The sequence below is a fragment of the Oncorhynchus clarkii genome, chromosome 29 (genome assembly GCF_045791955.1).
Source record: "Oncorhynchus clarkii lewisi isolate Uvic-CL-2024 chromosome 29, UVic_Ocla_1.0, whole genome shotgun sequence".
Lineage (NCBI taxonomy): Eukaryota > Metazoa > Chordata > Actinopteri > Salmoniformes > Salmonidae > Oncorhynchus > Oncorhynchus clarkii.
In genome coordinates, this window is record NC_092175.1 from 41,752,480 (window position 1) to 41,779,959 (window position 27,480).

The 27,480-nt window shown below is 41.9% G+C and overlaps 2 protein-coding genes across 2 annotated transcripts in view; both read left to right on the forward strand.

Moving 5' to 3' along the window:
• LOC139388601 (regulatory factor X-associated protein) overlaps positions 1 to 8,653 on the forward strand; it is a 1,150,577-nt gene extending 1,141,924 nt beyond the window's left edge. The window contains exon 4 of the transcript XR_011629303.1: positions 8,574 to 8,653. The gene's annotated coding sequence lies outside the window, so the exon portion shown is untranslated. The remainder of the gene's footprint in view (positions 1 to 8,573) is intronic.
• LOC139388240 (FRAS1 related extracellular matrix 2a) overlaps positions 1 to 27,480 on the forward strand; it is a 243,105-nt gene that overhangs the window by 212,422 nt on the left and 3,203 nt on the right. The window contains exons 19-27 of the mRNA XM_071134789.1: positions 286 to 417; positions 950 to 1,275; positions 7,300 to 7,492; positions 7,832 to 7,957; positions 11,992 to 12,119; positions 16,691 to 16,825; positions 17,299 to 17,425; positions 24,856 to 25,043; positions 25,983 to 26,129. Of these exons, the coding sequence (XP_070990890.1) occupies positions 286 to 417; positions 950 to 1,275; positions 7,300 to 7,492; positions 7,832 to 7,957; positions 11,992 to 12,119; positions 16,691 to 16,825; positions 17,299 to 17,425; positions 24,856 to 25,043; positions 25,983 to 26,129 (1,502 nt within the window). The remainder of the gene's footprint in view (positions 1 to 285; positions 418 to 949; positions 1,276 to 7,299; positions 7,493 to 7,831; positions 7,958 to 11,991; positions 12,120 to 16,690; positions 16,826 to 17,298; positions 17,426 to 24,855; positions 25,044 to 25,982; positions 26,130 to 27,480) is intronic.

The following is a 27,480-nucleotide window of genomic DNA, read 5'->3' on the forward strand; positions in this document are numbered from 1 at the left end:
AAATTAAATGTCGACTCCTTTGTCACTTTATCCTGGTTTTTATAATAGACAGTAGCAGCAACTTATGCGATTATTGTGAAAGTGTGTGTGTGTCAATCAATCAATCAATTAATACATTTGTAGTCCTACAGGACTTCACTTTTTCTCTCTCTATATATATATATTTCTATATAGTTTTGTATAGAGCTTGGTACCCTAGGCCTAAACCCTCACAATGTCACCCTACACTAGTTTTATGTAATAAATCGTTTTCTTAAAAATAATGTTTTTTCTGTGTCTGTGTAGGTATGTGCCCACCTCGTAAGGTGGCCACGGTGGGCGAAGGGCCCTTCTCTGCCAAGCTACGCTACACCGGAGCAGAGGACCCAGACCACCCCAACCTCCTTAAACTCACTGTTATCATGCCACACATCGATGGTAAGACCACACACACACACACACACACACACACACACACACACACACACACACACACACACACAGACACACACAGACACACACAGACAACCCCATGCAGAACCCCATGCAAAAACAGTAACCATATAAACTCTCCCTCCTCTCTCTCTGTCTCTCTCTGTCTCTTTTTCTGTCTGTCTGTCTGTCTGTCTGTCTGTCTGTCTGTCTGTCTGTCTGTCTGTCTGTCTGTCTGTCTGTATGTGTATGTGTATGTGTCTGTCTCTCTCTCTGTCTGTCTGTGTCTGTCTCTCTGTCTGTGTCTGTCTCTCTGTCTGTCTCTCTCTCTGTCTGTCTGTGTCTGTCTCTTTCTCTGTCTGTCTGTGTCTGTCTCTCTCTCTGTCTGTCTGTGTCTGTCTCTTTCTCTGTCTGTCTGTGTCTGTCTCTCTCTCTGTCTGTCTGTGTCTGTCTCTCTCTCTCTGTCTGTCTGTGTCTGTCTCTCTCTCTGTCTGTCTTTATGTTTCTCCCTGCCCCTCCCTCTGTCTCTCTCTTTCAGGCATGCTACCGGTCATCTCAACCCGTCCTCTGTCTAACATGGAGCTCACCCTCAGCCCTGACGGTTCTGGCAACCACCGTTGCTCCAACCTGCTAGACTACAGCGAGGTCACCACGGGTCACGGGTTTATCACCGCGACGGCGAGGAACGCGGAGAGCGTGGGCGACACCTCCCCCTACCAGTACAGCACCCCAATGCGGGGGGACAACACATTACGTTTCTATAGTAACCTCAACCTAGAGGCCTGCCTATGGGGATTCACCAGCTACTATAACATGTCTGAACTACTCACCGACTGTGGAGGGACCATCAGGACAGACGGACAGGTGAGAGTGGGGAGGTGTGTGTGTGTGTGTGTGTGTGTGTGTGTGTGTGTGTGTGTGTGTGTGTGTGTGTGTGTGTGTGTGTGTGTGTGTGTGTGTGTGTTTATGTGCATGAACATCTGTTGTTAATGAGAGTGTATGTCTATGCTTGTGTCTGTGTCTCTGTGTGGGTTCACCTGTATGTAGTTAATTACACAGACTGCTGTTATTGCTGTGATCCTGGAGGAGTCTGACCCTTCAATTCAAGGGAAACATACTTGTACATTGCCAAAGCAAGTGAAATAGATAATCAACAAAAGTCTCTCTCTCTCTCTCTGGCTCTCCTGTCCTGCACTCAGCCTTTGATCTCTGGGCCACTGGAATGTGTGTGTGTGTGTGTGTGTGTGTGTGTGTGTGTGTGTGTGTGTGTGTGTGTGTGTGTGTGTGTGTGTGTGTGTGTGTGTGTTGTGTGTTGTGTGTGCGCTGCAGAAAGGATCTAATATCCGTTAACAACATCCACGAACACAGCAGGAGAATTCTGACCTCTCTATAAAAAGTGAGACAACGCTGTTTGTTCGTCTGAAGTTGTAACGATGTGCGCTCAGAGTCGGGAAGCAAGTTCAGAGAGTTTTTAATAATGAACATAATGCAAAACCAAGAACCTCGAACAGCACACAGAAGCAGTGACACCTGGGGAAGGAATCCAAAGCGAGTGACATATATATATATAGGGCAGGTAAACCAGTGGGTGATGGAGTGCAGGTGAGTCTGATGACACGCAGGTCCACGTAACGACGGTGACAGGTGTGCGCCATAACGAGCAGCCTGGTGAACACGTGACAGAAGGGCTTTTACTGATTGGAACGATGTGATAACTACACTTTGGTTCGTTCAACCTGTTATAATAAATGTGTCTGAAATCAAATAACAAATTTCACTGATCGATGTGATTTTTTTTAATTGAATGAGAGCTTCTAAATTGCTTTCAACACCACATGCATGTTGAAAAACGGATGGGGGAAATGTAGCCGGCGGTAGCCTATCAGAAGAGTTGGAGGCGTGGCTTATTAGGGGCGTGGCTTAACCGGTGATATTTCTGCCCACCCGTCAAAGTGAATGTCATCATTTAGTTCTAAACTTGTGTCCAACAAGCTTTTTTGAATTTGCGGAGGTGTAAATGATACGCTGTAGAAAAAGGCTGTTGTTCGTTTGAAGCGCTTTTACTGATCGGTGTCGCTGGTTGTTCATTTCACATATTCGATTTGTCTGAGCTCAAATAATGTTCAATTGAATGGACCTTGTTACATTCCTTTCAACACGTCAAGAACATGGAGAAGTGTAGCGTCGGCAGCCTATCAGAAGAGGGGGGTGTGGCTTATGTAGGTCGTGGCTTTCAAGTTCATTCTTTTTTAGAAGAAACATTTGGATACATAAATGTGAAAGTCTTGTGTGAAGATCAGTTTGGAGTCATTATTTCATGTAAATGAGCCACTGTAATGTCATGCTGGAGACATTAAAAGGCCACAAAAAAAAATGTGCAGTTTTGTCACCAAAACAAAATGCCACAGATGTCTCAAGAATTTGCATACTGACTGCAGCAATGCCAACCAGAGCTGTTGCCAGAGAATTTAATGTTAATTTCTCTTCCATAAGACGCTTCCAGCGTTGTTTTTAGAGAATTTGGCAGTACGCCTCACAACCGCAGACCACGTGTAACCACGCCAGCCCGGGACCTCCACATCCGGCTTCCTCACCTGCGGGGACGTCTGAGACCAGCCACTCGGACAGCTCATGAAACTGTGGGTTTTGCACAACCGAAGATTTTCTGCACAAACGGTCAGAAACCGTCTCAGCGAAGCTCATGCAGCCAAATGTGGACAGCTTCACAATGTCTTAACCAGGGTTCTAAGTGTCAAATCAAATAAAGTCAAATCAAATTTAATTTGTCACATACACATGGTTAGCAGATGTTATACGTATTACGAAAGTATTAGTACAGATTCAGAGGAGACGGTGGATAGGTGAACGTGTGTATTGTGAATACAACAGGGTCTTAACCTGTCTGCAGTTCGGCGTCTTAACCGACATCAGTGGGCAGATGGTCTCTGTGACGTGATCCTGAGGCCCGTTGTCGTGCCATTCATTCGCCGCCATCACCTCATGCTTCGGCATGATAATGCACGGGGCCCCCATGTCGCAAGGATCTGGACACAATTCCTGGAAGCTGAAAATGTTCCTTCCATGGCATGCATACTCACCAGACATGTCAGCCATTGACAATTTTTGGGATGCTCTAGATTAAAGTATTTTCAACAGCGTGTTTCAGTTATATCCAGCAACTTGGCCATAGAAGAGGAGTGGGACAACACTCCACAGGGCACAATCAACAGCCGCGTCAAGGAGATGTCTCTGAAAGGATTTGACATGGGTCCCCAGAACCTCATAATGTTCTACTGCGGCACCATCGAGAGCATCCTGACCAGTTGCTTCACCGCCTGGTATGGCAACTGCTCGGCATCTGACCGCAAGGCGCTACAGAGGGTAGTGCGTACGGCCCAGTACATCACTGGGGCCAAGCTTCCTGACATCCAGTACCTCTACACCAGGCGGTGTCAGAGGAAAACCCTAAAAATGGACAAAGACTCCAACCACCCGAGTCATGCTCTCTCAGCAAGCCATAAGACTGCTGAACAATTATTCAAATGAAAACCTGGACTATTTACATTGACAGCCCCCCCCCCCCCTCCCGTTTGTTTTTACACTGCTGCTACTCACTGTTTATTATCTATGCATAGCCACTTTACAAATCACTAACCTGTACCCCCGCACATTGACTCGGTACCGGTACCTTCTGTATATAGCCTCCACATTGACTCTGTACCGTAATACCCTGTATAGAGCCTCGTTATTGTTATGTAATTTTCTTGTTACTTTTTGATCCAACTGTAAATATAGGTTCGATAATAATCAAATAAAACAGTTGGCATTGAATCTTTATATTTGGTTTCAACATATATGTTATATTTCGCCCTTGAGAGATCGTAATTCATTAACTTTTTAGGTTGATCCATGTTTTACAGTGCAGAGCTGGTTCTATCATGTGTGTGTGTGTGTGTGTGTGTGTGTGTGTGTGTGTGTGTGTGTGTGTGTGTGTGTGTGTGTGTGTGTGTGTGTGTGTGTGTGTGTGTGTGTGTTTCCTACTCATTAGTGAAAGGTAATAATCCAGCTACGGTGTTCTCTGATTATAATTGACTATGCAAATGTCAGAATGTGTGTGTGTTTCTCAAATGTCCCCCCCCCCCCCCCCCACCTATGGGCCCCGGTCAAAAGTAGTGCTCCTATATAGGGAATAGGTTGCCACTTGGGACTAAACCAGTGTTTCATTAAAATCAGACAAAGAACATGTGTTGACACTGATCATGGGATAAAATTAAACCTTTGTGACGTTTATACACTCAACATTGAAGATCCATTGTTTTTTCACTCTTAGAAAAAAGGACGCCATGTAGAACCACACAGGGTTCTACAGTTTGTCCCCAATAGAATGTTTTGATATTGATTTTATAAAGTATACTACATTTTCCCCACGTTTTGTTACATTACAGCATCATTCTAAAATGTATTAAATATAATAAACTGATATATCACATTTTACATAAGTATTCAGAACCTTTACTCAGTACTTTGTTGATGCACCTTCGGCAGTGATCACAGCCTTAAGTCTTCTTGGGTAATGAAGCTACAAGCTTGGCACACCTGTATTTGTGGAGTTTCTCCCATTATTCTCTGCAGATCCTCTCAAGCTCTGTCAGGTTAGCTGGGAAGCGTCACAGTACTGCTACTTTCAGGTCTCTCCAGAGATGTTCAATCGGGCTCACGATGTACCACAGATCACATTCTAGAATGGATTATTTCCTTATTTTTAACAGAATTACAGAAACTGTAATGAGCTGTTAGATAGGGGCCATTTATCTGTAATGACCTGTTAGATAGTAGCCATTTATCTGTGATGAGCTGTTAGATAGGGACCATTTATCTGTGATGAGCTGTTAGATAGGAGCCATTTATCTGTGATGATCTGTTAGATAGGGGCCATTTATCTTGTGATGAGCTGTTAGATAGGGGCCATTTATCTGTGATGATCTGTTAGATAGGGGCCATTTATCTTGTGATGAGCTGTTAGATAGGGGCCATTTATCTGTGATGAGCTGTTAGATAGGAGCCATTTATCTGTGATGAGCTGTTAGATAGGGGCCATTTATCTGTGATGAGCTGTTAGATAGGAGCCATTTATCTTGTGATGAGCTGTTAGATAGGGGCCATTTATCTGTGAGTAGCTGTTAGATAGGAGCCATTTATCTGTGATGAGCTGTTAGATAGGGGCCAATTTTTTGTGATGAGCTGTTAGATATGGGCCATTTATCTGTAATGAGCTGTTAGATAAGGAGCCATTTATCTGTGATGAGCTGTTAGATAAGGAGCCATTTATCTGTGATGAGTTGTTATAAGGGCCATTTTTCTAACTTATCGTGCCGTATTGTAATTACAAATGTAATTACAGTAATAGGAAGTGGGTGGGGTTTAAACACGTTATTACTACAGGATAAAGGATTTGAGAGATGACTTGGACTTGGAATAGCGCTACTGTTATGTGTGTGTCCTCTTTTTGCTTGAGGGAGATAACTTGGAGAAGACTATGAATTACACTATAAATACAAAATTATGTGGACAGCCATTCTTATAAGTGGATTTGGCTATTTCAGCCACACCCGTTGCTGTCAGGTGTATAAAATCGAACACACAGCCGTATTGGGTAAAATTTCAGAGGAGACAAGGTTGTATATTAGTTCAGATATTGGGTAAAATATCAGAGAAGACAAGGTTGTATATTAGTTAAGATATTGAGTAAAATATCAGAGAAGACGAGGTTGTATATCGGTTAAGATATTGGGTAAAATATCAGAGAAGACGAGGTTGTATATTAGTTAAGATATTGAGTAAAATATCAGAGAAGACGAGGGAAAAGGTAGACAAGTTTTCCATAGATTTAATTCCCCTCCCTGAGGTTCCATAGGAGGAGTTTTCCATAGATTTAATTCCCCTCCCTGAGGTTCCATAGGAGGAGTTTTCCATAGATTTAATTCCCCTCCCCTGAGGTTCCATAGGAGGAGTTTTCCATAGATTTAATTTCCCTCCCTGAGGTTCCATAGGAGGAGTTTTTTCCAGGATGATGCATGTTGGCGATGTGCAGGGGCAAAAGGAACGCTCCTACATGCACTGTGGGAATGCTCGGTTGTGCATCCCCTATGGGACAAAGCCTTACAGTGCATGGTGAGACAGTAGGTCTCTGCCGAGTGTGTCTGCTGAGTGACAAGGCTGAAATAAGAGGGATTAAACAAAAACGTATGAAATCATGTTAGCAAAGAGCCTGGAAAAAAAATTATAGAGACAAAAAGAAATTGTCTAAACAAATCAAATGTATTTATATAGCCCTTCGTACATCAGCTGATATCTCAAAGTGCTGTACAGAAACCCAGTCTATAAAACCCCAAACAGCAAGCAATGCAGGTGTAGAAGAACGGTGGCTAGGAAAAACTCCCTAGAAAAGCCAAAACCTAGTAAGAAACCTAGAGAGGAACCAGGCTATAGGGAAAACTCCCTAGAAAGGCCAAAACCTAGGAAGAAACCTAGAGAGGAACCAGGCTATAGGGAAAACTCCCTAGAAAGGCCAAAACCTAGGAAGAAACCTAGAGAGGAACCAGGCTATAGGGAAAACTCCCTAGAAAGGCCAAAACCTAGGAAGAAACCTAGAGAGGAACCAGGCTATAGGGAAAACTCCCTAGAAAGGCCAAAACCTAGGAAGAAACCTAGAGAGGAACCAGGCTATAGGGAAAACTCCCTAGAAAGGCCAAAACCTAGGAAGAAACCTAGAAACCAAATGTATACCCATAAAGAAAATATGTATCTCGCCCTCCCCCTCTCTCCTGATTGGTTCTAACCTTTTCTCCCCTCTCCTGATTGGTTCTAACCTTTTCCCCGACTCTACAGGTGCTGAATCTGATCCAATCCTACGTGACTCTGCGTGTTCCACTGCACGTGTCATACGTGTTCCGCTCCCCAGGGGGTGCGGGGGGCTGGCAGCATTTTGACCTGCAGTCTGAGCTCCGCCTCACCTTTGTGTACGATACTGCCACACTGTGGAAGGACGGCATCGGGAGCCCACCGCAGGCTGAGTTACAGGGTGAGAAGAAACAGAGAGTGTGTGGGAGAGGGGGATCTGTGTGAGAGTGGGGGAGGAGGGAGTGCGGGAGGCAGAGAGGGAGGGAGTGAGTGGGTGTGAGAGGGAGTGAGCGGGTGAGGGAGGTAGGGGATTGGGGAAAGGAGGCAGGCAGTGAGTGGTGGAAGGAGGGAGGGAGGGAGTGAGTGAGTGAGGGAGTGAAGGAGTGGGGGAGTGAGGGAGTGGGTGGGGGAGGGAGGGAGGGAGGGAGGGAGGGAGGGAGGGAGGGAGGGAGGGAGGGAGGGAGAAAAACGACTGAATATTGATAACAAATCTAAACGTGTGTCATTCTGCATTATGCAGGTGTCCTGTACCCCACCAGTATGCGTATCAACGAGCAGGGTCGTCTGGTGGTCAACTTCAAAACCAAGGCTCGCTTCAGAGGTCTGTTTGTCGAGGCCCACTCGGAAGGCAGGATCAAGAGCACAGGTGACACACACATACACACACACACACATACGACATACAATATATCCATGTCCATGATATTGTATCAGTCAGTCTATATAATAATATGTATCAGTCAGTCTATATAATAATATGTATCAGTCAGTCTATATAATGATATGTATCAGTCAGTCTATATAATGATATGTATCAGTCAGTCTATATAATGATATGTATCAGTCAGTCTATATAATGATATGTATCAGGCAGTCTATATAATAATATGTATCAGTCAGTCTATATAATGATATGTATCAGTCAGTCTATATAATGATATGTATCAGGCAGTCTATATAATAATGTGTATCAGTCAGTCTATATAATGATATGTATCAGTCAGTCTATATAATGATATGTATCAGTCAGTCTATATAATGATATGTATCAGGCAGTCTATATATAATAATATGTATCAGTCAGTCTATATAATGATATGTATCAGTCAGTCTATATAATGATATGTATCAGTCTATATAATAATATGTATCAGTCAGTCTATATAATAATATGTATCAGTCTATATAATAATATGTATCAGTCAGTCTAAATAATGATATATATCAGTCAGTCTATATAATGATATATATCAAATCAAATCAAATCAAATCAAATGTATTTATATAGCCCTTCGTACATCAGCTGATATCTCAAAGTGCTGTACAGAAACCCAGCCTAAAATCCCAAACAGCAAGCAATGCAGGTGTAGAAGCACGGTGGCTAGGAAAAACTCCCTAGAAAGGCCAAAACCTAGGAAGAAACCTAGAGAGGAACCAGGCTATGTGGGGTGGCAAGTCCTCTTCTGGCTGTGCCGGGTGGAGATTATAACAGAACATGGCCAAGATGTTCAAATGTTCATAAATGACCAGCATGGTCCAATAATAATAAGGCAGAACAGTTAAAACTGGAGTAGCAGCACGGTCAGGTGGACTGGGGACAGCAAGGAGTCATCATGTCAGGTAGTCCTGGGGCATGGTCCTAGGGCTCAGGTCAGTTGAAACTGGAGCAGCAGCACGGCCAGGTGGACTGGGGACAACAAGGAGTCATCCTGTCAGGTAGTCCTGGGGCATGGTCCTAGGGCTCAGGTCCTCCGAGAGAGAGAAAGAAAGAGAGAAGGAGAGAATTAGAGAACGCACACTTATATTCACACAGGACACCGAATAGGACAGGAGAAGTACTCCAGATATAACAAACTGACCCTAGCCCCCCGACACATACTACTGCAGCATAAACACTGGAGGCTGAGACAGGAGGGGTCAGGAGACACTGTGGCCCCATCCGAGGACACCCCCGGACAGGGCCAAACAGGCAGGATATAACCCCACCCACTTTGCCAAAGCACAGCCCCCACACCACTAGAGGGATATCTTCAACCACCATGTATCAGTCTATATAATAATATGTATCAGTCAGTCTATATAATAATATGTATCAGTCTATATAACAATATGTATCAGTCAGTCTATATAATAATATGTATCAGTCTATATAACAATACGTATCAGTCAGTCTATATTATAATATGTATCAGTCTATATAATAATATGTATCAGTCAGTCTATATAATAATATGTATCAGTCTATATAACAATATGTATCAGTCAGTCTATATTATAATATGTATCAGTCAGTCTATATAATAATATGTATCAGTCTATATAATAATATGTATCAGTCTATATAATAATATGTATCAGTCAGTCTATATAACAATATGTATCAGTCTAAATAACAATATGTATCAGTCAGTCTATATAATAATATGTATCAGTCTATATAATAATATGTATCAGTCAGTCTATATAACAATATGTATCAGTCTAAATAACAATATGTATCAGTCTATATAATAATATGTATCAGTCAGTCTATATAACAATATGTATCAGTCTATATAACAATATGTATCAGACTATATAATAATATGTATCAGTCAGTCTATATAACAATATGTATCAGTCTATATAACAATATGTATCAGTCAGTCTATATAATAATATGTATCAGTCTATATAACAATATGTATCAGTCTATACAATAATATGTATCAGTCAGTCTATATAACAATATGTATCAGTCTATACAATAACATGTATCAGTCAGTCTATATAATAATATGTATCAGTCAGTCTATATAACAATATGTATCAGTCTATATAACAATATGTATCAGTCAGTCTATATAATAATATGTATCAGTCTATATAACAATATGTATCAGTCTATATAACAATATGTATCAGTCTATATAATAATATGTATCAGTCTATATAATAATATGTATCAGTCAGTCTATATAATAATATGTATCAGTCAGTCTATATAATAACATGTTTCAGTCAGTCTATATAATAATATGTATCAGTCAGTCTATATAATAATATGTATCAGTCAGTCTATATAATAATATGTATCAGTCAGTCTATATCATAATATGTATCAGTCAGTCTATATAATAATATGTATCAGTCAGTCTATATAATAATATGTATCAGTCTAAATAATAATACAGTGCCTTGCGAAAGTATTCGGCCCCCTTGAACTTTGCGACCTTTTGCCACATTTCTGGCTTCAAACATAAAGATATAAAACTGTATTTTTTTGTGAAGAATCAACAACAAGTGGGACACAATCATGAAGTGGAATGACATTTATTGGATATTTCAAACTTTTTTAACAAATCAAAAACTGAAAAATTGGCTGTGCAAAATTATTCAGCCCCCTTAAGTTAATACTTTGTAGCGCCACCTTTTGCTGCGATTACAGCTGTAAGTCGCTTGGGGTATGTCTCTATCAGTTTTGCACATCGAGAGACTGACATTTTTTCCCATTCCTCCTTGCAAAACAGCTCGAGCTCAGTGAGGTTGGATGGAGAGCATTTGTGAACAGCAGTTTTCAGTTCTTTCCACAGATTCCCGATTGGATTCAGGTCTGGACTTTGACTTGGCCATTCTAACACCTGGATATGTTTATTTTTGAACCATTCCATTGTAGATTTTGCTTTATGTTTTGGATCATTGTCTTGTTGGAAGACAAATCTCCGTCCCAGTCTCAGGTCTTTTGCAGACTCCATCAGGTTTTCTTCCAGAATGGTCCTGTATTTGGCTCCATCCATCTTCCCATCAATTTTAACCATCTTCCCTGTCCCTGCTGAAGAAAAGCAGGCCCAAACCATGATGCTGCCACCACCATGTTTGACAGTGGGGATGGTGTGTTCAGGGTGATGAGCTGTGTTGCTTTTACGCCAAACATAACGTTTTGCATTGTTGCCAAAAAGTTCAATTTTGGTTTCATCTGACCAGAGCACCTTCTTCCACATGTTTGGTGTGTCTCCCAGGTGGCTTGTGGCAAACTTTAAACAACACTTTTTATGGATATCTTTAAGAAATGGCTTTCTTCTTGCCACTCTTCCATAAAGGCCAGATTTGTGCAATATACGACTGATTGTTGTCCTATGGACAGAGTCTCCCACCTCAGCTGTAGATCTCTGCAGTTCATCCAGAGTGATCATGGGCCTCTTAGCTGCATCTCTGATCAGTCTTCTCCTTGTATGAGCTGAAAGTTTAGAGGGACGGCCAGGTCTTGGTAGATTTGCAGTGGTCTGATACTCCTTCCATTTCAATATTATCGCTTGCACAGTGCTCCTTGGGATGTTTAAAGCTTGGGAAATCTTTTTGTATCCAAATCCAGCTTTAAACTTCTTCACAACAGTATCTCAGACCTGCCTGGTGTGTTCCTTGTTCTTCATGATGCACGCCCAATTTTTCAGTTTTTGATTTGTTAAAAAAGTTTGAAATATCCAATAAATGTCGTTCCACTTCATGATTGTGTCCCACTTGTTGTTGATTCTTCACAAAAAAAACAGTTTTATATCTTTATGTTTGAAGCCTGAAATGTGGCAAAAGGTCGCAAAGTTCAAGGGGGCCGAATACTTTCGCAAGGCACTGTATGTGTCAGTCAGTCTATAGTCCCCACTACTTTCCTTTTTCCTTTTCTCTTTCCTCTCCTTCCCTACCCAGCATTCTCTCTGTCATCCATGGTGATGTATGAAGACAACCCTGGCCTGACCTTTAACCTCAGCCTGGTGAGGAGTGAACCCACCTACAACCAGCCTGTCCAGCAGTGGACATTCACATCAGACTTTGCTGTGAGTATTTACCCCAAACCCTAACCCCTAACCTCTAACCCCTAACCTCTAACCCCTAACCCTAGCCCAAGGCTGTGAGTATATACCCCAAACCCTAACCCCTAACCTCTAACCCCTAGCCCAAGGCTGTGAGTAAATACCCCTAACCTCTAACCCCAAACCCTAACTCCTAACCTCTAACCCCTAACCTCTAACCTCTAACCCCAAACCCTAACCCCTAACCTCTAACCCCAAACCCTAACCCTACCAGCCTGTAGGCCTAACCTCTAACCCCTAACCCTACCAGCCTGTAGCCCTAACCCCTAACCCCTAACCCTACCAGCCAGTAGCCCTAACCCCTAAGCTCTAACCCCAAACCCTAACCCTACCAGCCTGTAGGCGTAACCTCTAACCCCTAACCCTACCAGCTAGTAGCCCTAACCCCTAATCCTACCAGCCTGTAGCCCTAACCCCTAACCCTACCAGCCTGTAGCCATAACCCCTAACACTACATTGATAGTAAATGTATCAATGATGATATTTAAGGATGATATTTAATGTCCCAATATATCAATAATGGTAGTAAATGTGTCAGTGATGATAGTAAATGTCCCAATGTATCAATGATGATAGTTAATGTCCCAATGTATCAATGATGAAAGTTAATATCCCAATATATCAATGATGGTAGTAAATGTATCAATGATTATAGTAAATGTCCAGTGTATCAATGATGAAAGTTAATGTCCCAATATATCAATGATGGTAGTAAATGTATCAATGATTATAGTAAATGTCCCAATGTATCAATGATGATAGTTAAAACCTCTTACAGCTACCCCCCTACTTTTTTCAATTTCCTCCTGAAGACATACCCAAATCTAACTGCCTGTAGCTCAGGCTCAGAACCAAGGATATGCATATTCTTGATTTAATTTGAAAGAAAACACTCTGAAGTTTGTGTAAATGTGAATTGAATGTAGGAGAATTTAACACAATAAATCTGGTTTAGATAATACAATGAAAGAACCATACGTTCTTTCATTTGTATTGTTGTATCATCATCTTTAAAATGAACAAGACAAAACAAATATTCAGATAGGATGATGGGGACAATTTCAGTGAAAAACATAAGAGGGCAACAGTACTTGTGCAAAGTTTCAGAATGATAACTTCCAAAATGAGTGTGCTACATGACACTTATCATGAAGTCACCCAGGTGTCCCACACAAGTAGCCCAAATGTACCCAAATTGGCCAAAGTGGCCAAATTGGTGAAGTTATACATTTTGAATGGAATAACTATATACAAAATACCAAAATGGTATTCTAACACGCCCCCCCCCCAAAAAAAATGAAGAAGAAACATGAAAAATATATATACATTTACAAAACAACACTTTCAACATTTGGAAGACCCTCAGTCCTCTACACAATATTGTGCTGCTGATGCCAGGTGCCATAGCAGTCTCTTTCTGCTGTAAAGCAGAGGGTCACCAAGCATGTGGTGCAGGTGATGGGGGACTTCATTTTGTAAAGAGCACAGCGACGCCTCCATGCTGTGCCCTTTTGGCCCTAAGGCACATCCATGCCTGCAGAAATACATTTGGGCAGATGAACACCACTTGTGGCAGGAGCTGGATGAACCAGATTCAGTGGGGGATGGACACCTTGGCACTGGGGGCTCCCATTCGGAGTCAGTGTCACTGTGAAAGAAAATGTTCAGTTAGAATAGTTTCACAAATGAGCCTTGTATCAACAGGTATAATAAACAGATATATATAGAGTACAGGGAACATAAGGTTGAATATATTATTATAGACCTGCTAGATCTACTGCCTCATTTATATTATGAAAGACCAGCTAGATCTACTGTCTATTTTATATTATGACATTTCAGCTAGATCTACTGTCTCTATTATATTATGACAGACCAGCTAGATCTACTGTCTTTATTATATTACAACAGACCAGCTGTATCTACTGTCTTCATTTCACTTTGGCCATTGTTGTGGGCCTGCCCTCCCCTCAACAGCCTCAAATAGGCTATTTCATGTGGGGGTGGGTTGGGGCGGCAGACACACGCACCTCACATTTCATGACATTACATTTTTATATATTGCTACTAAAATTTTTAAAAATCACAAATAATATTTAATATTATTAATTTCAAACAACGGCATTAGCATGAGAAGAACTTACCAGTCCAAAACGATATCCTCTCCGTTCAAAAAATATTCCTCCATTTGGGAATTGCTAAATGAATCGTCCTTCAACAATCTCTGTCTCACTTTACTGATCAATTTCTTCTAAAATTGTGTGTACATCTGTATATCTAGACTTAGATTTAGCTTTCCCTGACTTAGTCGCCATACTGATTGATATATAAACAGCTGAAGATGCGCTTTACCAAAACAACGCTGTGCGTAACATGCGTGGCTCCTTCCGGTATGAAACTTCATTGGCGAATGACCCTCTTTACGCCGGAGTTTACTACATGGGTTGGTCTTCCAAACACATAAACATTACATATTGCCGTTTACCTCAGCTCATTGGCTATCTACCCAGCTATATTTCCAGAAGATCAGTGGTCATTGGGTTAAAATACAGTCAATCAACGAAACAGCGGTCATATCATTGGTGCACAATGATGTCATTACTTGTTGTCTTCAAATCAGTTTCTTTCAGTCAATACGTCCCGCGAAATGACCCATCAGGTTTGGTTGTGTTACAAACAAACCAGTTGATTGCAATGAAACCAAACATGACTGGAAAAGTCACGTTTCGTGTGTGTATTTACATCAAATGTGTCGTCGAAAATGGAATGAGACGGAATTCCCGACACAAGCGGTTCACAAAATGTTTCGTGTTAGGCTATAAAAATTGATTTTATCAAACAAAAGACCATTCATTGTGTAACAATGAGCATTGGGATTGCAAACAGATGAAGATCGTCAAAGGTAAACGATTTATTTTAATGCAGTTTGTGATTTTGTTACGCCTGTGCTGGTTGATATAGTTGTTTTATATGGGGCTCTGTCCTCAGATAATCGCATCGTATTCTTTCGCAGTAAATCCTTTTTTAAATCTGACAACGCAGTTGGATTAGCAAGATTCTAGGCTTTCAAAACATGTGAGACACTTGTATTTTCATGAATGTTTAATATGACTATTTATGTAGCGATCACCGAATGTTGTCGAATTTCATCCCGCTAACTAACGGGTTCGGTGCGCAGAGAGGTTAATGTCCCAATATATCAATGATGATAATGTCCCAATTTTTCAATTATGATAGTTAATGTCCCAGTATATCAATGATGATATTTAATGTCCCAATATATCAATGATGATAGTTAATGTCCCAATATATCAATGATGATAGAAATGTCCCAATATATCAATAATTATAGTAAATGTCCCAATATATCAATGATGATATTGTCCCAATATATCAATGATGATAGTTAATGTCCCAATTTGTTCAATTATGATAGTTAATGTCCCAATATATCAATGATGATATTTAATGTCCCAATACATCAATGATGATAGTTAATGTCCCAATATATCAATGATGATAGTAAATGTATCAATGATGTTAGTTAATGGCCCAGTATATCAATAATCATAGTTAATGTCCCAATGTATCAGTGATGATAGTTAATGTCCCAATATATCAATGATGATAGTTAATGTCCCAATGTATCAGTGATGATAGTTAATGTCCCAATGTATCAATGGTGATAGTTAATTAATGTCCCAATGTATCAGTGATGATAGTTAATGTCCCAATGTACCAATGATGGTAATAAATGTATCAGTGATGATAGTTAATGTCCCAATATATCAATGATGGTCATAAATGTATCAATGATGATAGTTAATGTCCCAATGTACCAATGATGATATTTAATGTCCCAATATACCAATGATAATGCTTACTGCTAGTGCTGAGAGAATGGTGGCGTCAGTGAGCAAACACGTCCTGACAATTGCCGCCAAAATATTTTCTTTCTAATGAACAGAAAATAGTTTCACTCCCCCTCCTTCTCTCCCTCCCTCTCTCCCTCCCTCTCCCCTCCTCTCTCCCTCCATCTCCCCTCTTTCTCTCCTCTTCTCTCTCCTCTCTCCTCCCCTCTCTCCCTCCCTCTCCCTCCTCTCCTCTCCCTCTCCCTCTCCCTCTCCCTCTCCCCCTCTCCCTCTCTCTCTCTCTCTCTCTCTCTCTCTCTCTCTCCTCTCCTCTCCTCTCCTCTCCTCTCCTCTCCTCTCCTCTCCTCTCCTCTCCTCTCCTCTCCTCTCCTCTCCTCTCTCCCTCCCTCCCTCTCCTCTCTCCCTGCCTCTCCCATCATTCTCGCCGTCTCTCTCCCTCTGTCCCTCCCTCTCTCTCCCTCTCTCTCCCTCTGTCCCTCCCTCTCTCTCCCTCTCCCTCTCCCTCCCTCTCTCCATCCCTCTCTCCCTTCCTCCCTCTCCTCTCTCCCTCTGTCCCTCCCTCTCTCTCCCTCTGTCCCTCCCTCTCTCTCCCTCTCCCTCCCTCTCTCCCTCCCTCTCTCCCTTCCTCCCTGCCTCCTCTCTCCCTCGTCTCTCCTCTCCTAGGTGCGTGACTATTCTGGTCCATACAGAGTGAATCTGATTCCCTGTACTACAGCCCAGAACATGGAATACACCGTCCCCCCTGTCTGTAACCCCGGAGAGCCTGTCCCCTTCCACCTGGACATACGCTTCCAACAGGTAGTTATTGATTTGGAACCATTGATTATCAATAGGTCATACAGTTTTGTGATTGTGAATCACAATACTGTGATAGCAGTATATATAACCCTCCCTCCCTCTCTACCTCCGTCCCCCTCCCTACCCCCACCCTCTCTCCCTCCCCCTTTCTCCCTCCCCCTCCCTACCTCCTCTCTCTCTCTCTACCCCCTCCCCCTCTCTCTCTTCCTCCCCTCCCTCCCCTTCTCTCTCTCCCTCCCCCTCCCTTCCCCTCTCTCCTCTCTCCCTCCCCCTCCCTCCCCATCTCTCCTCTCGCCCTCCCCCTCTCTCCCTTCTCCTAATCTCCTCTCTCCCTCCCCCTCTCTCCCTCCCCCCTCCCTCCCCCTCTCTCCTCTCTCCTCTCTCCTTCCCCCGTCTCATTATTTCCTTCCCTCCTTCCCTCCTTCCCCCCTCCCTCCCTCCCTCCCTCCCTCCCTCCCTCCCTCCCTCACCAGGTCAGTGAACCAGTATCAGTGGAGTTCAGTCTCAACACTCAGATATTCCTGCTGTCCAAGAGGAACCTGTGGCTGTCTGACGGATCCATGGGCTTCGGACAGGAGAGCGACGTGGCCTTCTCAGAGGGTAGGTTACAGCAGACAGCATCCCCTATAGGCGAGGAGGGATATGACACCCGAACAGGAGGAACAGTCAACCAACTCATTCACACCTATACAGATGTCGGTCTTGATCACTCTTTTTGTAGCTGATCATTTTCCTGATGCATCAGGATATTCAAATGAGCCTCGTCAGTGGCTATACGTGCAGGGACAGTTGAGTTATTGGGGTCAGGGCTCGCTATCTCAGATAATGTTGTCCCTCACCCACCCAAACGTTATAGACCTAGGTTATTTTATTCCAACATTGAAATTGACACAAAATGTGTCTGAAATGCAGCCGTACACATCAACAACCGTTGTTTTAATAACACAAGACAGATATTGGTCTCCACTAGTCTACGACATGCAAGTGTTTTATAGAGCTTTTAAAAACTCCTTAAGGACAGCCCACTTTTTTCAATTTTCGCCTAAAATGACGTACCCAAATCTAACTGCCTGTAGCTCCGGCCATGAAGCAAGGATATGCGTATTCTTGGTTCCCTTTGAAAGGAAACACGTTGAAGTTTGTGGAAATGTGAATTGAATGTAGGAGAATATAAGACAATAGATCTGGTAGAAGAAAATACAAAGAAAACATTTTTTTTTTCCTACCACCACCTTTGAAATGCAACAGAAAGGTCCCAGTTCACTCTGGTTGTAATTCCGTTGGTGTCCACATGATGGCAGCAGTGTATGTGCAAAGTTTCAGATGGATAACTTGAAGTATGATGGAACTATGAGACTTTTAGTGTGAAGTCACCCAAATACATTTGGGCAAATTGTGAAGGAGACATTTACATTCATACAACATTTTTCTGCAAGAATATCGTCAAATCTGTATAGTTGGACTTTGATTTAGCTTTTCCAGTATTAGTAGCAATATTATAAGTTTAACATTTGCAAAACAACCAGTTTTCATAACTCTGAATATTCTTATAATTTTTATCCAAAAGGAAAAGGCATGCTGTCGCATAAGGTTAGTAGCTACATTTTACAACAGATACAGGATTTCCGGCTACTCCGCTCATTGGCTATCTAACTAGCTTTCTTTGACCCCGATTAGTGCTTATTTGACAAAGATACAGTCGATCAAATGAAGACCGGCCGCGTCATCTGCGTGCCACAAAAGCGTCGCTCACTGACCAAATTTGGTGTCTTATAGGATATACTACACCCCTAATGATATAGTGAAGTCTTGTTACATTCTAGGATCTCTGAGGAATACATACGAATGTGATTTGACTGGTTTAAAACCTGTTATGGATGATGCGAATTTTCGCATCTTTTTGTTAAAAATCGCGCAACATTTCAAAGTCCTGCTACTCGTGCCAGGAATATAGTATATGCATATGATAAGTATGTGTGTATAGAAAACACTCTGAAGTCTCTAAAACTGGTTAAATCGGGTCTGTGGCTATAACAGAACGTGTTTAGGAGTAAAAATCCCTGGTAAAACTGTTTACCAAAAACACAAAAAAAATATCAATGTATTGTTTAAGGCGACCTAAAATAAATGAGGATCCCTGTAAACGCCTACAGCTTCCACACGATGTCGCCAATACTGTCATTTTGGCTGCCTGGCTGCTTTATCCTTGGTTACAACACGAATAGGCCCCTCCTTTCTTGAGGCGCACCACAGTATGTTGTGAAACTGAAAACATGGACGATGATTTCCAGACTTGCTGCTATCGAATACAGATCGCCCCGTGATCAATTTGATACATTATTAACGTTTATTAACCTGTTGCGTCTACCAAACCCGGATCCGGGATTATATTTACAGACCTAAGCTCATTACCATAACGCAATGTTAACTATTCATGAAAATCGCAAATGAAATGAAATAAATATGCCATCTCTCAAGCTTAGCCTTTTGTAAACAACACTGTCATCTCAGATTTTCAAAATATGCTTCTCAACCATAGGAAAACAATCATTTGTGTAAAAGTGGCTAGCTAGCGTAGCATTTAGCGTTAGCATTAGCGTTAGCATCCAGCACGCAAGATTTCAACAAAAACATAAAAGCCTTCAAATAAAATCATTTACCTTTGAAGAACTTCGGATGTTTTCAATGAGGAGACTCTCAGTTAGATAGCAGATGCTCAGTTTTTCCAAAAAAGATTCTTTGTGAATTCGAAATAGCTCCGTTTTCTACATCACATTTGGCTACCAAAAAAAAAACGAAAATTCAGTCCTCAAAACGCGAACTTTTTTCCAAATTAACTCCATAATATCGACTGAAAACATGGCAAACGTTGTTTAGAATCAATCCTCAAGGTGTTTTTCACATATCTCTTCAATGATATATCGTTCGTGGAAGCATGGTTTCTCCCCTCAATCAAATGGAAAAGTACAAGCAGCTGGCGTTTGCGCACCGAATTCCACGCAGGACACCAGGCGGATACTTGGAAAATGTAGTCTCTTATGGTCAATCTTCCAATGATATGCCTACAAATACGTCACAATGCTGCTAACACCTTGGGGGAACGACAGAAAGTGTAGGCTCATTCCTTGCGCAATCACAGCCATATAAGGAGACAATGGAAAACAGAGCTTCAGAGATTCTGCTCATTTCCTGCTTGACGCATCATCTTAGTTTCGCCTGTAGAATGAGTTCTGGGGCACTTACAGACAATATCTTTGCATATTCTGAAACTTCAGAGTGTTTTCTTTCAAAAACTGTCAAGAATATGCATAGTCGAGCATCTTTTCGTGACAAAATATCGCGCTTAAAACGGGAACGTTTTTTATCCAAAAATGAAATAGCGCCCCTAGAGATCCAAGAGGTTAATACCTAAAGTTGGATTAGAAAAGTTGTTTGAAGTGATTTGTAAAAGTTTATAGGCGACTTTTGTAATTTTAAAAAGTGACGTTGCGTCTTGTAAATCGGCTTTTTGCAGCATGGCCTTCAGCAAATTACATTTTGGGTATACAATGACGGATTTAATCGGGAAAAAGACCCAATTGTGATGTTTATGGGACATATAGGAGTGCCAACAAAGAAGCTCGTCCAAGGTAATGAATGTTTTATATTTTATTTCTGCGTTTTGGGTAGCGCCGACTACCGCAAAATCTGTTGTTTACGTGTCGTGCTGGTATTTTGGGGGGGGTGCATGCTATCAGATAATAGCTTCTCATGCTTTCGCCGAAAAGCATTTTACAAATCTGGCTTGGTGGCTAGATTCACAACGAGTGTAGCGTTAATTCAGTACCTTGCATGTGTATTTTTATGAAAGTTTGAGATTTATCGAGTACTATACTATAGTACTATAGTTGGCGCTCTGAAATTTCCGCTGAGCTGTTCCTGTGCAGGGACCACCTCCGTAAGAAGTTAAACAAGTTTAGGGTTAGATTTTCACAGATTCCTTTCTTTGCAAATTGAACGAGTGAAAACACAAAATCGATCGTGCTATATGGACCTTTTTAGGATATGAAAAAGGATTTTATCAAACAAAACGACACTTCATGTTATCTCTGGGACCCTTTGGATGATAAATCAGAGCAGGATTTCAGAATGTAACAACACATTTCGCCTTCAGAGGTGAATTTATCAAACCTATCGCCGTGAAAACAGTTTTCTGTTGTTAGGAGCTCTCCTCAAACAATAGCATGGCATTTTTTCGCAGTAATAGCTACCGTAAATTGGACAGTGCAGTTATATTAACAGGAATTTAAGCTTTCAGACAATATGACACTTATATGTACCGACAATTGTTTTTTCTCTAAAATCTGCGATCGTGACACAAGATCTACAACTGTCTTGTTAACATTATATTTAATAACACAATATACATATTGGTCTCCACTAGGCTACGACCTACACGTGTCTAGTGTACGTAGAGACTGGACACTTCAGTTTGCTTACCGCCCCAACATGTCCACAGACGATGCAATTGCCATCACACTGCACACAGCCTTATCCCACCTGGACAAGAGGAATACCTATGTAAGAATGCTGTTCATTGACTACAGCTCAGCATTCAACACCATAGTACCCTCCAAGCTCATCATCAAGCTGGAGGCCCTGGGACCAACCCCGCCCTGTGCAACTGGGTCCTGGACTTCCTGACGGCCACCCCCAGCTGGTGAAGGTAGGAAACAACACCTCCACTTTACTGACTCTCAAACCTGGGGCCCGACAAAGGTGCGTGCTCAGCCCCCTCCTGTACTCCGTGTTCACCCATGCCTGCGTGGCAAAGCACGCCTCCAACTCAATCATCAAGTTTGCAGACGACACAACAGTAGTGGGCTGGATTACCAACAACGATAGACAGCCTACAGGGAGGAGGTGAGGGCACTCGGAGTGTGGTGTTAGGAAAACAACCTCCCCCTCAACATCAACAAAACAAAATAGATGATCGTGGACTTCAGGATTGCAGAGGGTTCCACATCAAAGGGACAGCAGTGGAGATGGTGGAAGATTTTAAGTTCTTCTTAATTAACAATGTCACTTTAAATAATGTTTACATATCTTACATTACTCATATCATATATATATATATATATATTGTATTTTATACCATCTATTGCACCATGCCTATGCCGCTCGGCCATCGCTCATCTATATATTTATATGTACATATTCTCATTCACCCCTTTAGATTTGTGTGTATGAGGTAGTTGTTGGGGAATTGTTAGATTACTTGTTAGATATTACTGCACTGTCGGAACTAGAAGCACAAGCATTTCGCTACACTCGCATTTAACATCTGCTAACCATGTGTATGTGACCAATACATTTAGATTTGATTTAGTTTATCCTAAAGTTACAAATGAACTGTCAAAATGTAGTTAATTCGTTTCCTGGGGTCATCTAGAGGTTAGCGCTGTTGATCACATATAGGCCTACCGTGTCAGAGTGTGCTTGATTCTGGCCCACACCCTTCTGCCACAAAGCACTCAATCCCCAAATTGACTTGATGTAGTTACACATTTCAAGTCTGGACAGTTCAGGGTTATTTTACCCCCTGATCTTCATAAGAAATGACCAGTCACTTTTGGAGAACATGAATAGTAATCGAATAAAATCATTTGGTTGCAAGCAGGACTAAGTCAGAGGGAAAGAGGCGAAGCAAGAGGTCTCACTCTCGCCAAAATAAATTCTGAATAAGCCCAATGTGTTTCCATTAGCTTAATATGCAGACCTGAACTTGTCGCCTGCCTTCCTGCCTTTGGGATGACCCCCATTGTTAGGACGGAAACATGAGCATCTCATCATCATATACAAATATCTGACTAAGGGTAACACCGGCATCTTTTAGGGAGCAGTAATGATGTAACCAGTAATGGTTAACATTGAGATCATATTGATGGTTGGAGATAATCTATTGCCATCGATGGTTGCAATAGGCCTCTTGTTGTTTGTTTATATTCCAATTGTCATGCTTGCTCCCGCTCTTCCTCTCTGGCGCTCGAGGGTTCCAGGCTGCCCTTCATTACTCACACCTGTCACCATCATTACTCACACCTGTCGCCATCATTACGCACACCTGTCACCATTCGTTACTCACACCTGTCGCCATCATTATGCACACCTGTCACCGTTCGTTACTCACACCTGTCACCATCATTACTCACACCTGTTACCATCATTACTCACACCTGTCACCATCATTACTCACACCTGTTACCATCACGTTCAAAACTGTGCACTCTCATTACTCAAACCTGTCATCATCATTACTCACACCTGTTACCATCATTACTCACACCTGTTACCATCATTACTCACACCTGTCACCATCATTACTCACACTTGTCACCATCATTACTCACACCTGTTACCATCATTACTCACACCTGTTACCATCATTACCCACACCTGTCACCATCAATACTCTCCCCTGTCACCATCATTACTCACACCTGTCGCCATCAATACTCTCCCCTGCTACCATCATTACTCACACCTGTCACCATCATTACTCACACCTGTTACCATCATTACTCACACCTGTCACCATCATTACTCACACCTGTTACCATCATTACTCACACATGTTACCATCATTACTCATTACTTACACCTGTTACCATCATTACTCACACCTGTTACCATCATTACTCACACCTGTCACCATCATTACTCCATCATTACTCACACGTGTTACCATCATTATGCATTACTGTCACCATCATTACTCACACCTGTTACCATCATTACCCACACATGTTACCACCTGTTACCATCATTACCATCATTACTCACACCTGTCACCATCATTACTCACACCTGTCACCGTCATTACTCACATCAGCGCTCACTGGACTCCTTCACGTTTTGATTGCCTTCCCTATATCTGTCTGTTTCCTCTGTTTCATCCCCGTATCAGCATAATGGTTGTTTCCAATTTCGCTGTCTGTATTCTGTTCCTGTCCATGGTTATTAAGTGTGCACTCCCTGTACCTGCTTCTCGTCTCCAGAGTCGATCCTTACATCAATAGGCTACCTTCTGTAGACTAACCATTAGTTACATAGTTCAGCTTTAAGTATTAGTCACACATTTTGTTGGGTAATTTTTACACCTTATAATACATTGTGACAGCAAACAAAAAGAGCAACAACTTAGTGCAATTCATTTGACATAAAAAACATTTTTTTAAGCCTGCCAGCACCATTTTGCAGATGTCCTCCAGCACAGGTGGTCTTCAATGAAGACTGTCATCGAACAAAGTTTGTAGGCTGTACAGTTTAAATTACGGCCAATCAGAGGTGACTTAATATCTATCAATATACTCCTTTTCATAAAAAGATGAAATGGTACTCGAGACAATGGAATAATTTGAGAATTTCATTAAATGAAAATGTATCTCCCAACATAATTTCAAGTACCTGTGATGGTAAAAAGATTCATACCAAGCTCCGTATAGCATGTTACTTTACGGCTACTGCGTTACAATTTAGGCGCTTATCGGTGCCAGCCTATTTATGAGTACGCGTAAAGGGCTACACGGAACATGATTGTTTTTGATTATAATCACTACTGAAACAGACCGTTGCTTCTCTATTCTCTCTGCCTACGTACCTCCCTCCCCTCCCCTCCACCTCCCCTCCTCCTCCCTCCCTCCCTCCCTCCCTCCCTCCCCTCCCCTCCCCTCCCCTCCCCTCCCCTCCCCTCCCCTCCCCTCCACCTCCCCTCCTCCTCCCTCCCTCCCCTCCCCTCCCCTCCCCTTTCCTCTCCACCTCCCTCTCCTCTCCTCTCCTCTCCTCTCCACCTCCCTCCCCTCCCCTTTCCTCTCCACCTCCCTCCCCTCCCCTCCCCTTTCCTCTCCACCTCCCTCTCCTCTCCTCTCCTCTCCTCTCCTCTCCTCTCCACCTCCCTCCCCTCCCCTCCTCCTCCCTCCCTCCTCTCCTCTCCTCTCCTCTCCTCTCCTCTCCTCTCCTCCCCTCCTCCTCCCTCCCCTCCCCCTCTCCAGGTGATACTATCTACGGTCTTGTGATGGTGGACCCTGTTCAGAACCTGGGGGACTCTTTTTTCTGCAACATAGAGAAGGTGTACCTGTGCACCGGCGTGGATGGATACGTACCCAAGTACAACCCCACTAACTTTGAGTTTGGATGTCTGGCTGAATCTCCCTCTCTGCTCTACCACTTCAAGATCTTAGTGAGTATAGCAGCATGTAGTCAGTCAGACTCTCCCTCTCTGTTCTACCTACTAAAGACCTGTACACAACTTCAAATTTACATCCTAATAAACACCTAGAAACAACTTACATTTACATCCTAATAATGAACTTAATCACATCCTAATAAACAACTTAAAATCACATCCTAATAAACATCTTAAAATCACATCCTAATAAACAACTTAAATAACATTGTAATAAACACCTAGAAACAACTTAAAATCACATCCTACAAAACACCTAGAAACAACTTAAAATCACATCCTAATAAAAACAACTTAAAATCCTTATTAACAACTTAAAATTATATCCTAATTAACACCCTAGACACAACTTAAAATCACATCCTAATTAACAACTTAAAATTCCTTCCTAATAAACACCCTAGATACAACTTAAAATCAAGCTATTTATCACATTAGTACAATGTCTAAATCTCCTAATGTAAAATATGCATGTTTTTTCCTTTAATAAATCATGAGGAAGACTACAAAATAAATTTAATGTAGCAACGACAAGCGTGTTGAATTATGAATGTAATGTAGTGATGTCGAGCGTGTTGAATTATGAATGTAATGTAGTGACGACGAGCGTGTTGAATTATGAATGTAAGCATCAGAGAGTCCTGTAGAACAGAAAGGACCCGAGAAAGCTTTTTTTGATGCTGAGTTCACCTCAGAAAAAAATAGATATAACCCAAAGATGACATTACATCAAGAACTCTCTTCTACCTCTCAATGTTGCTGTCGAGTGCTATCACTGCATTTCACTACAGTCAATCTTTATTTTATCATTCTGTCTGTGTATTCTCTTTGGTGATAATCAATACTCTACTCTCTACTCCTCGTGTCTCCCCCCCCCCCCCCCCCTCTCTCCCCTCGTCTTCCTCTCCGCTCCTCCTCCTCCTCCCCCTACAGGACAAGGCCCAGCCCGAGACTCAGGCCCGTGGGTTTGGTGATGTGGATTTTAATGCAATGTTGGCTGTAGACGACCCCTCAGCTCTCTCTCTGGTCAGACAGCCTGGGACAGATGGATTCAGACTGGACTCTACGGCCATGTTCCAGGTACTGTGTTCTACTATAGTATACTGTGGTGTACTGTACTATACTGTACTGTGTTCTACTATAGTATACTGTACTGTACTGTGTTCTACTATAGTATACTGTGGTGTACTGTAGTATACTGTACTGTGTTCTACTATAGTATACTGTGGTGTACTGTACTATACTGTACTGTGTTCTACTATAGTATACTGTACTGTACTGTGTTCTACTATAGTATACTGTGGTGTACTGTAGTATACTGTGTTGGACTTATAACCGGAAGGTTGCAAGTTCAAACCCCCGAGCGGACAAGGTACAAATCTGTCGTTCTGCCCCTGAACAGGCAGTTAACCCACTGTGAAAATAAGAATTTGTTCTTAACTGACTTGCCTAGTGTTCTGCTATAGTATAATGTACTGTGTTCTGCTATAGTATACTCTACTGTGTTCTGCTATAGTATACTGTACTGTGCTCTACTATAGTATACTGTACTCCACTATAGTATACTGTACTGTGTTCTACTATAGTATACTGTACTGTGCTCTTCTATAGTATACTGTACTCTACTATAGTATACTGTACTGTGCTCTACGATAGTATACTGTACTGTGCTGTGTTCCTGAAACCAATTGAATCAAATCAAGTTTTATTGGTCACATACACATGATTAGCAGATGTTAATGCGAGTGTAGCAAAATGCTTGTGCTTCTAGTTCCGGTGCAGTAATATCTAACAAGTAATCTAACAATTCCCCAACAACTACCTAATACACACAAATCTAAAGGGGTGAATGAGAATACAGTTGAAGTCAGAAGTTTAAATACACTTAGGTTGGAGTCATTAAAACAAATTTTTTCAACCACTCCACAAATGTCTTGTTAACAAACTATAGTTTTGGCAAGTCAGTTAGGACGTCTACTTTGTGAATGACACAAGTAATTTTTCCAACAATTGTTTACAGACAGATTATTTCACTTATAATTCACTGTATCACAATTCCAGTGTGTCAGAAGTTTACATACACTAAGTTGACTGTGCCTTTAACCAGCTTGGAAAATTCCAGAAAATCATGTCATGGCTTTAGAAGCTTCTGATAGGCTAATTGACATAATTTGAGTCAATTGGAGGTGTACCTGTGGATGAATTTCAAGGCCTACCTTCGAACTCAGTGCCTCTTTGCTTGACATCATGGGAAAATCAAAAGAAATCAGCCAAGACCTCAGATAAAAAAAAATGTAGACATCCACAAGTCTGGTTCATCCAGAGCAATTTCCAAATGCCTGAAGGTACCATGTTCATCTGTACAAACAATAGTACGCAAGCATAAACATCATCGGACCATGCGGCCGTCATACCGCTCAGGAAGGAGACC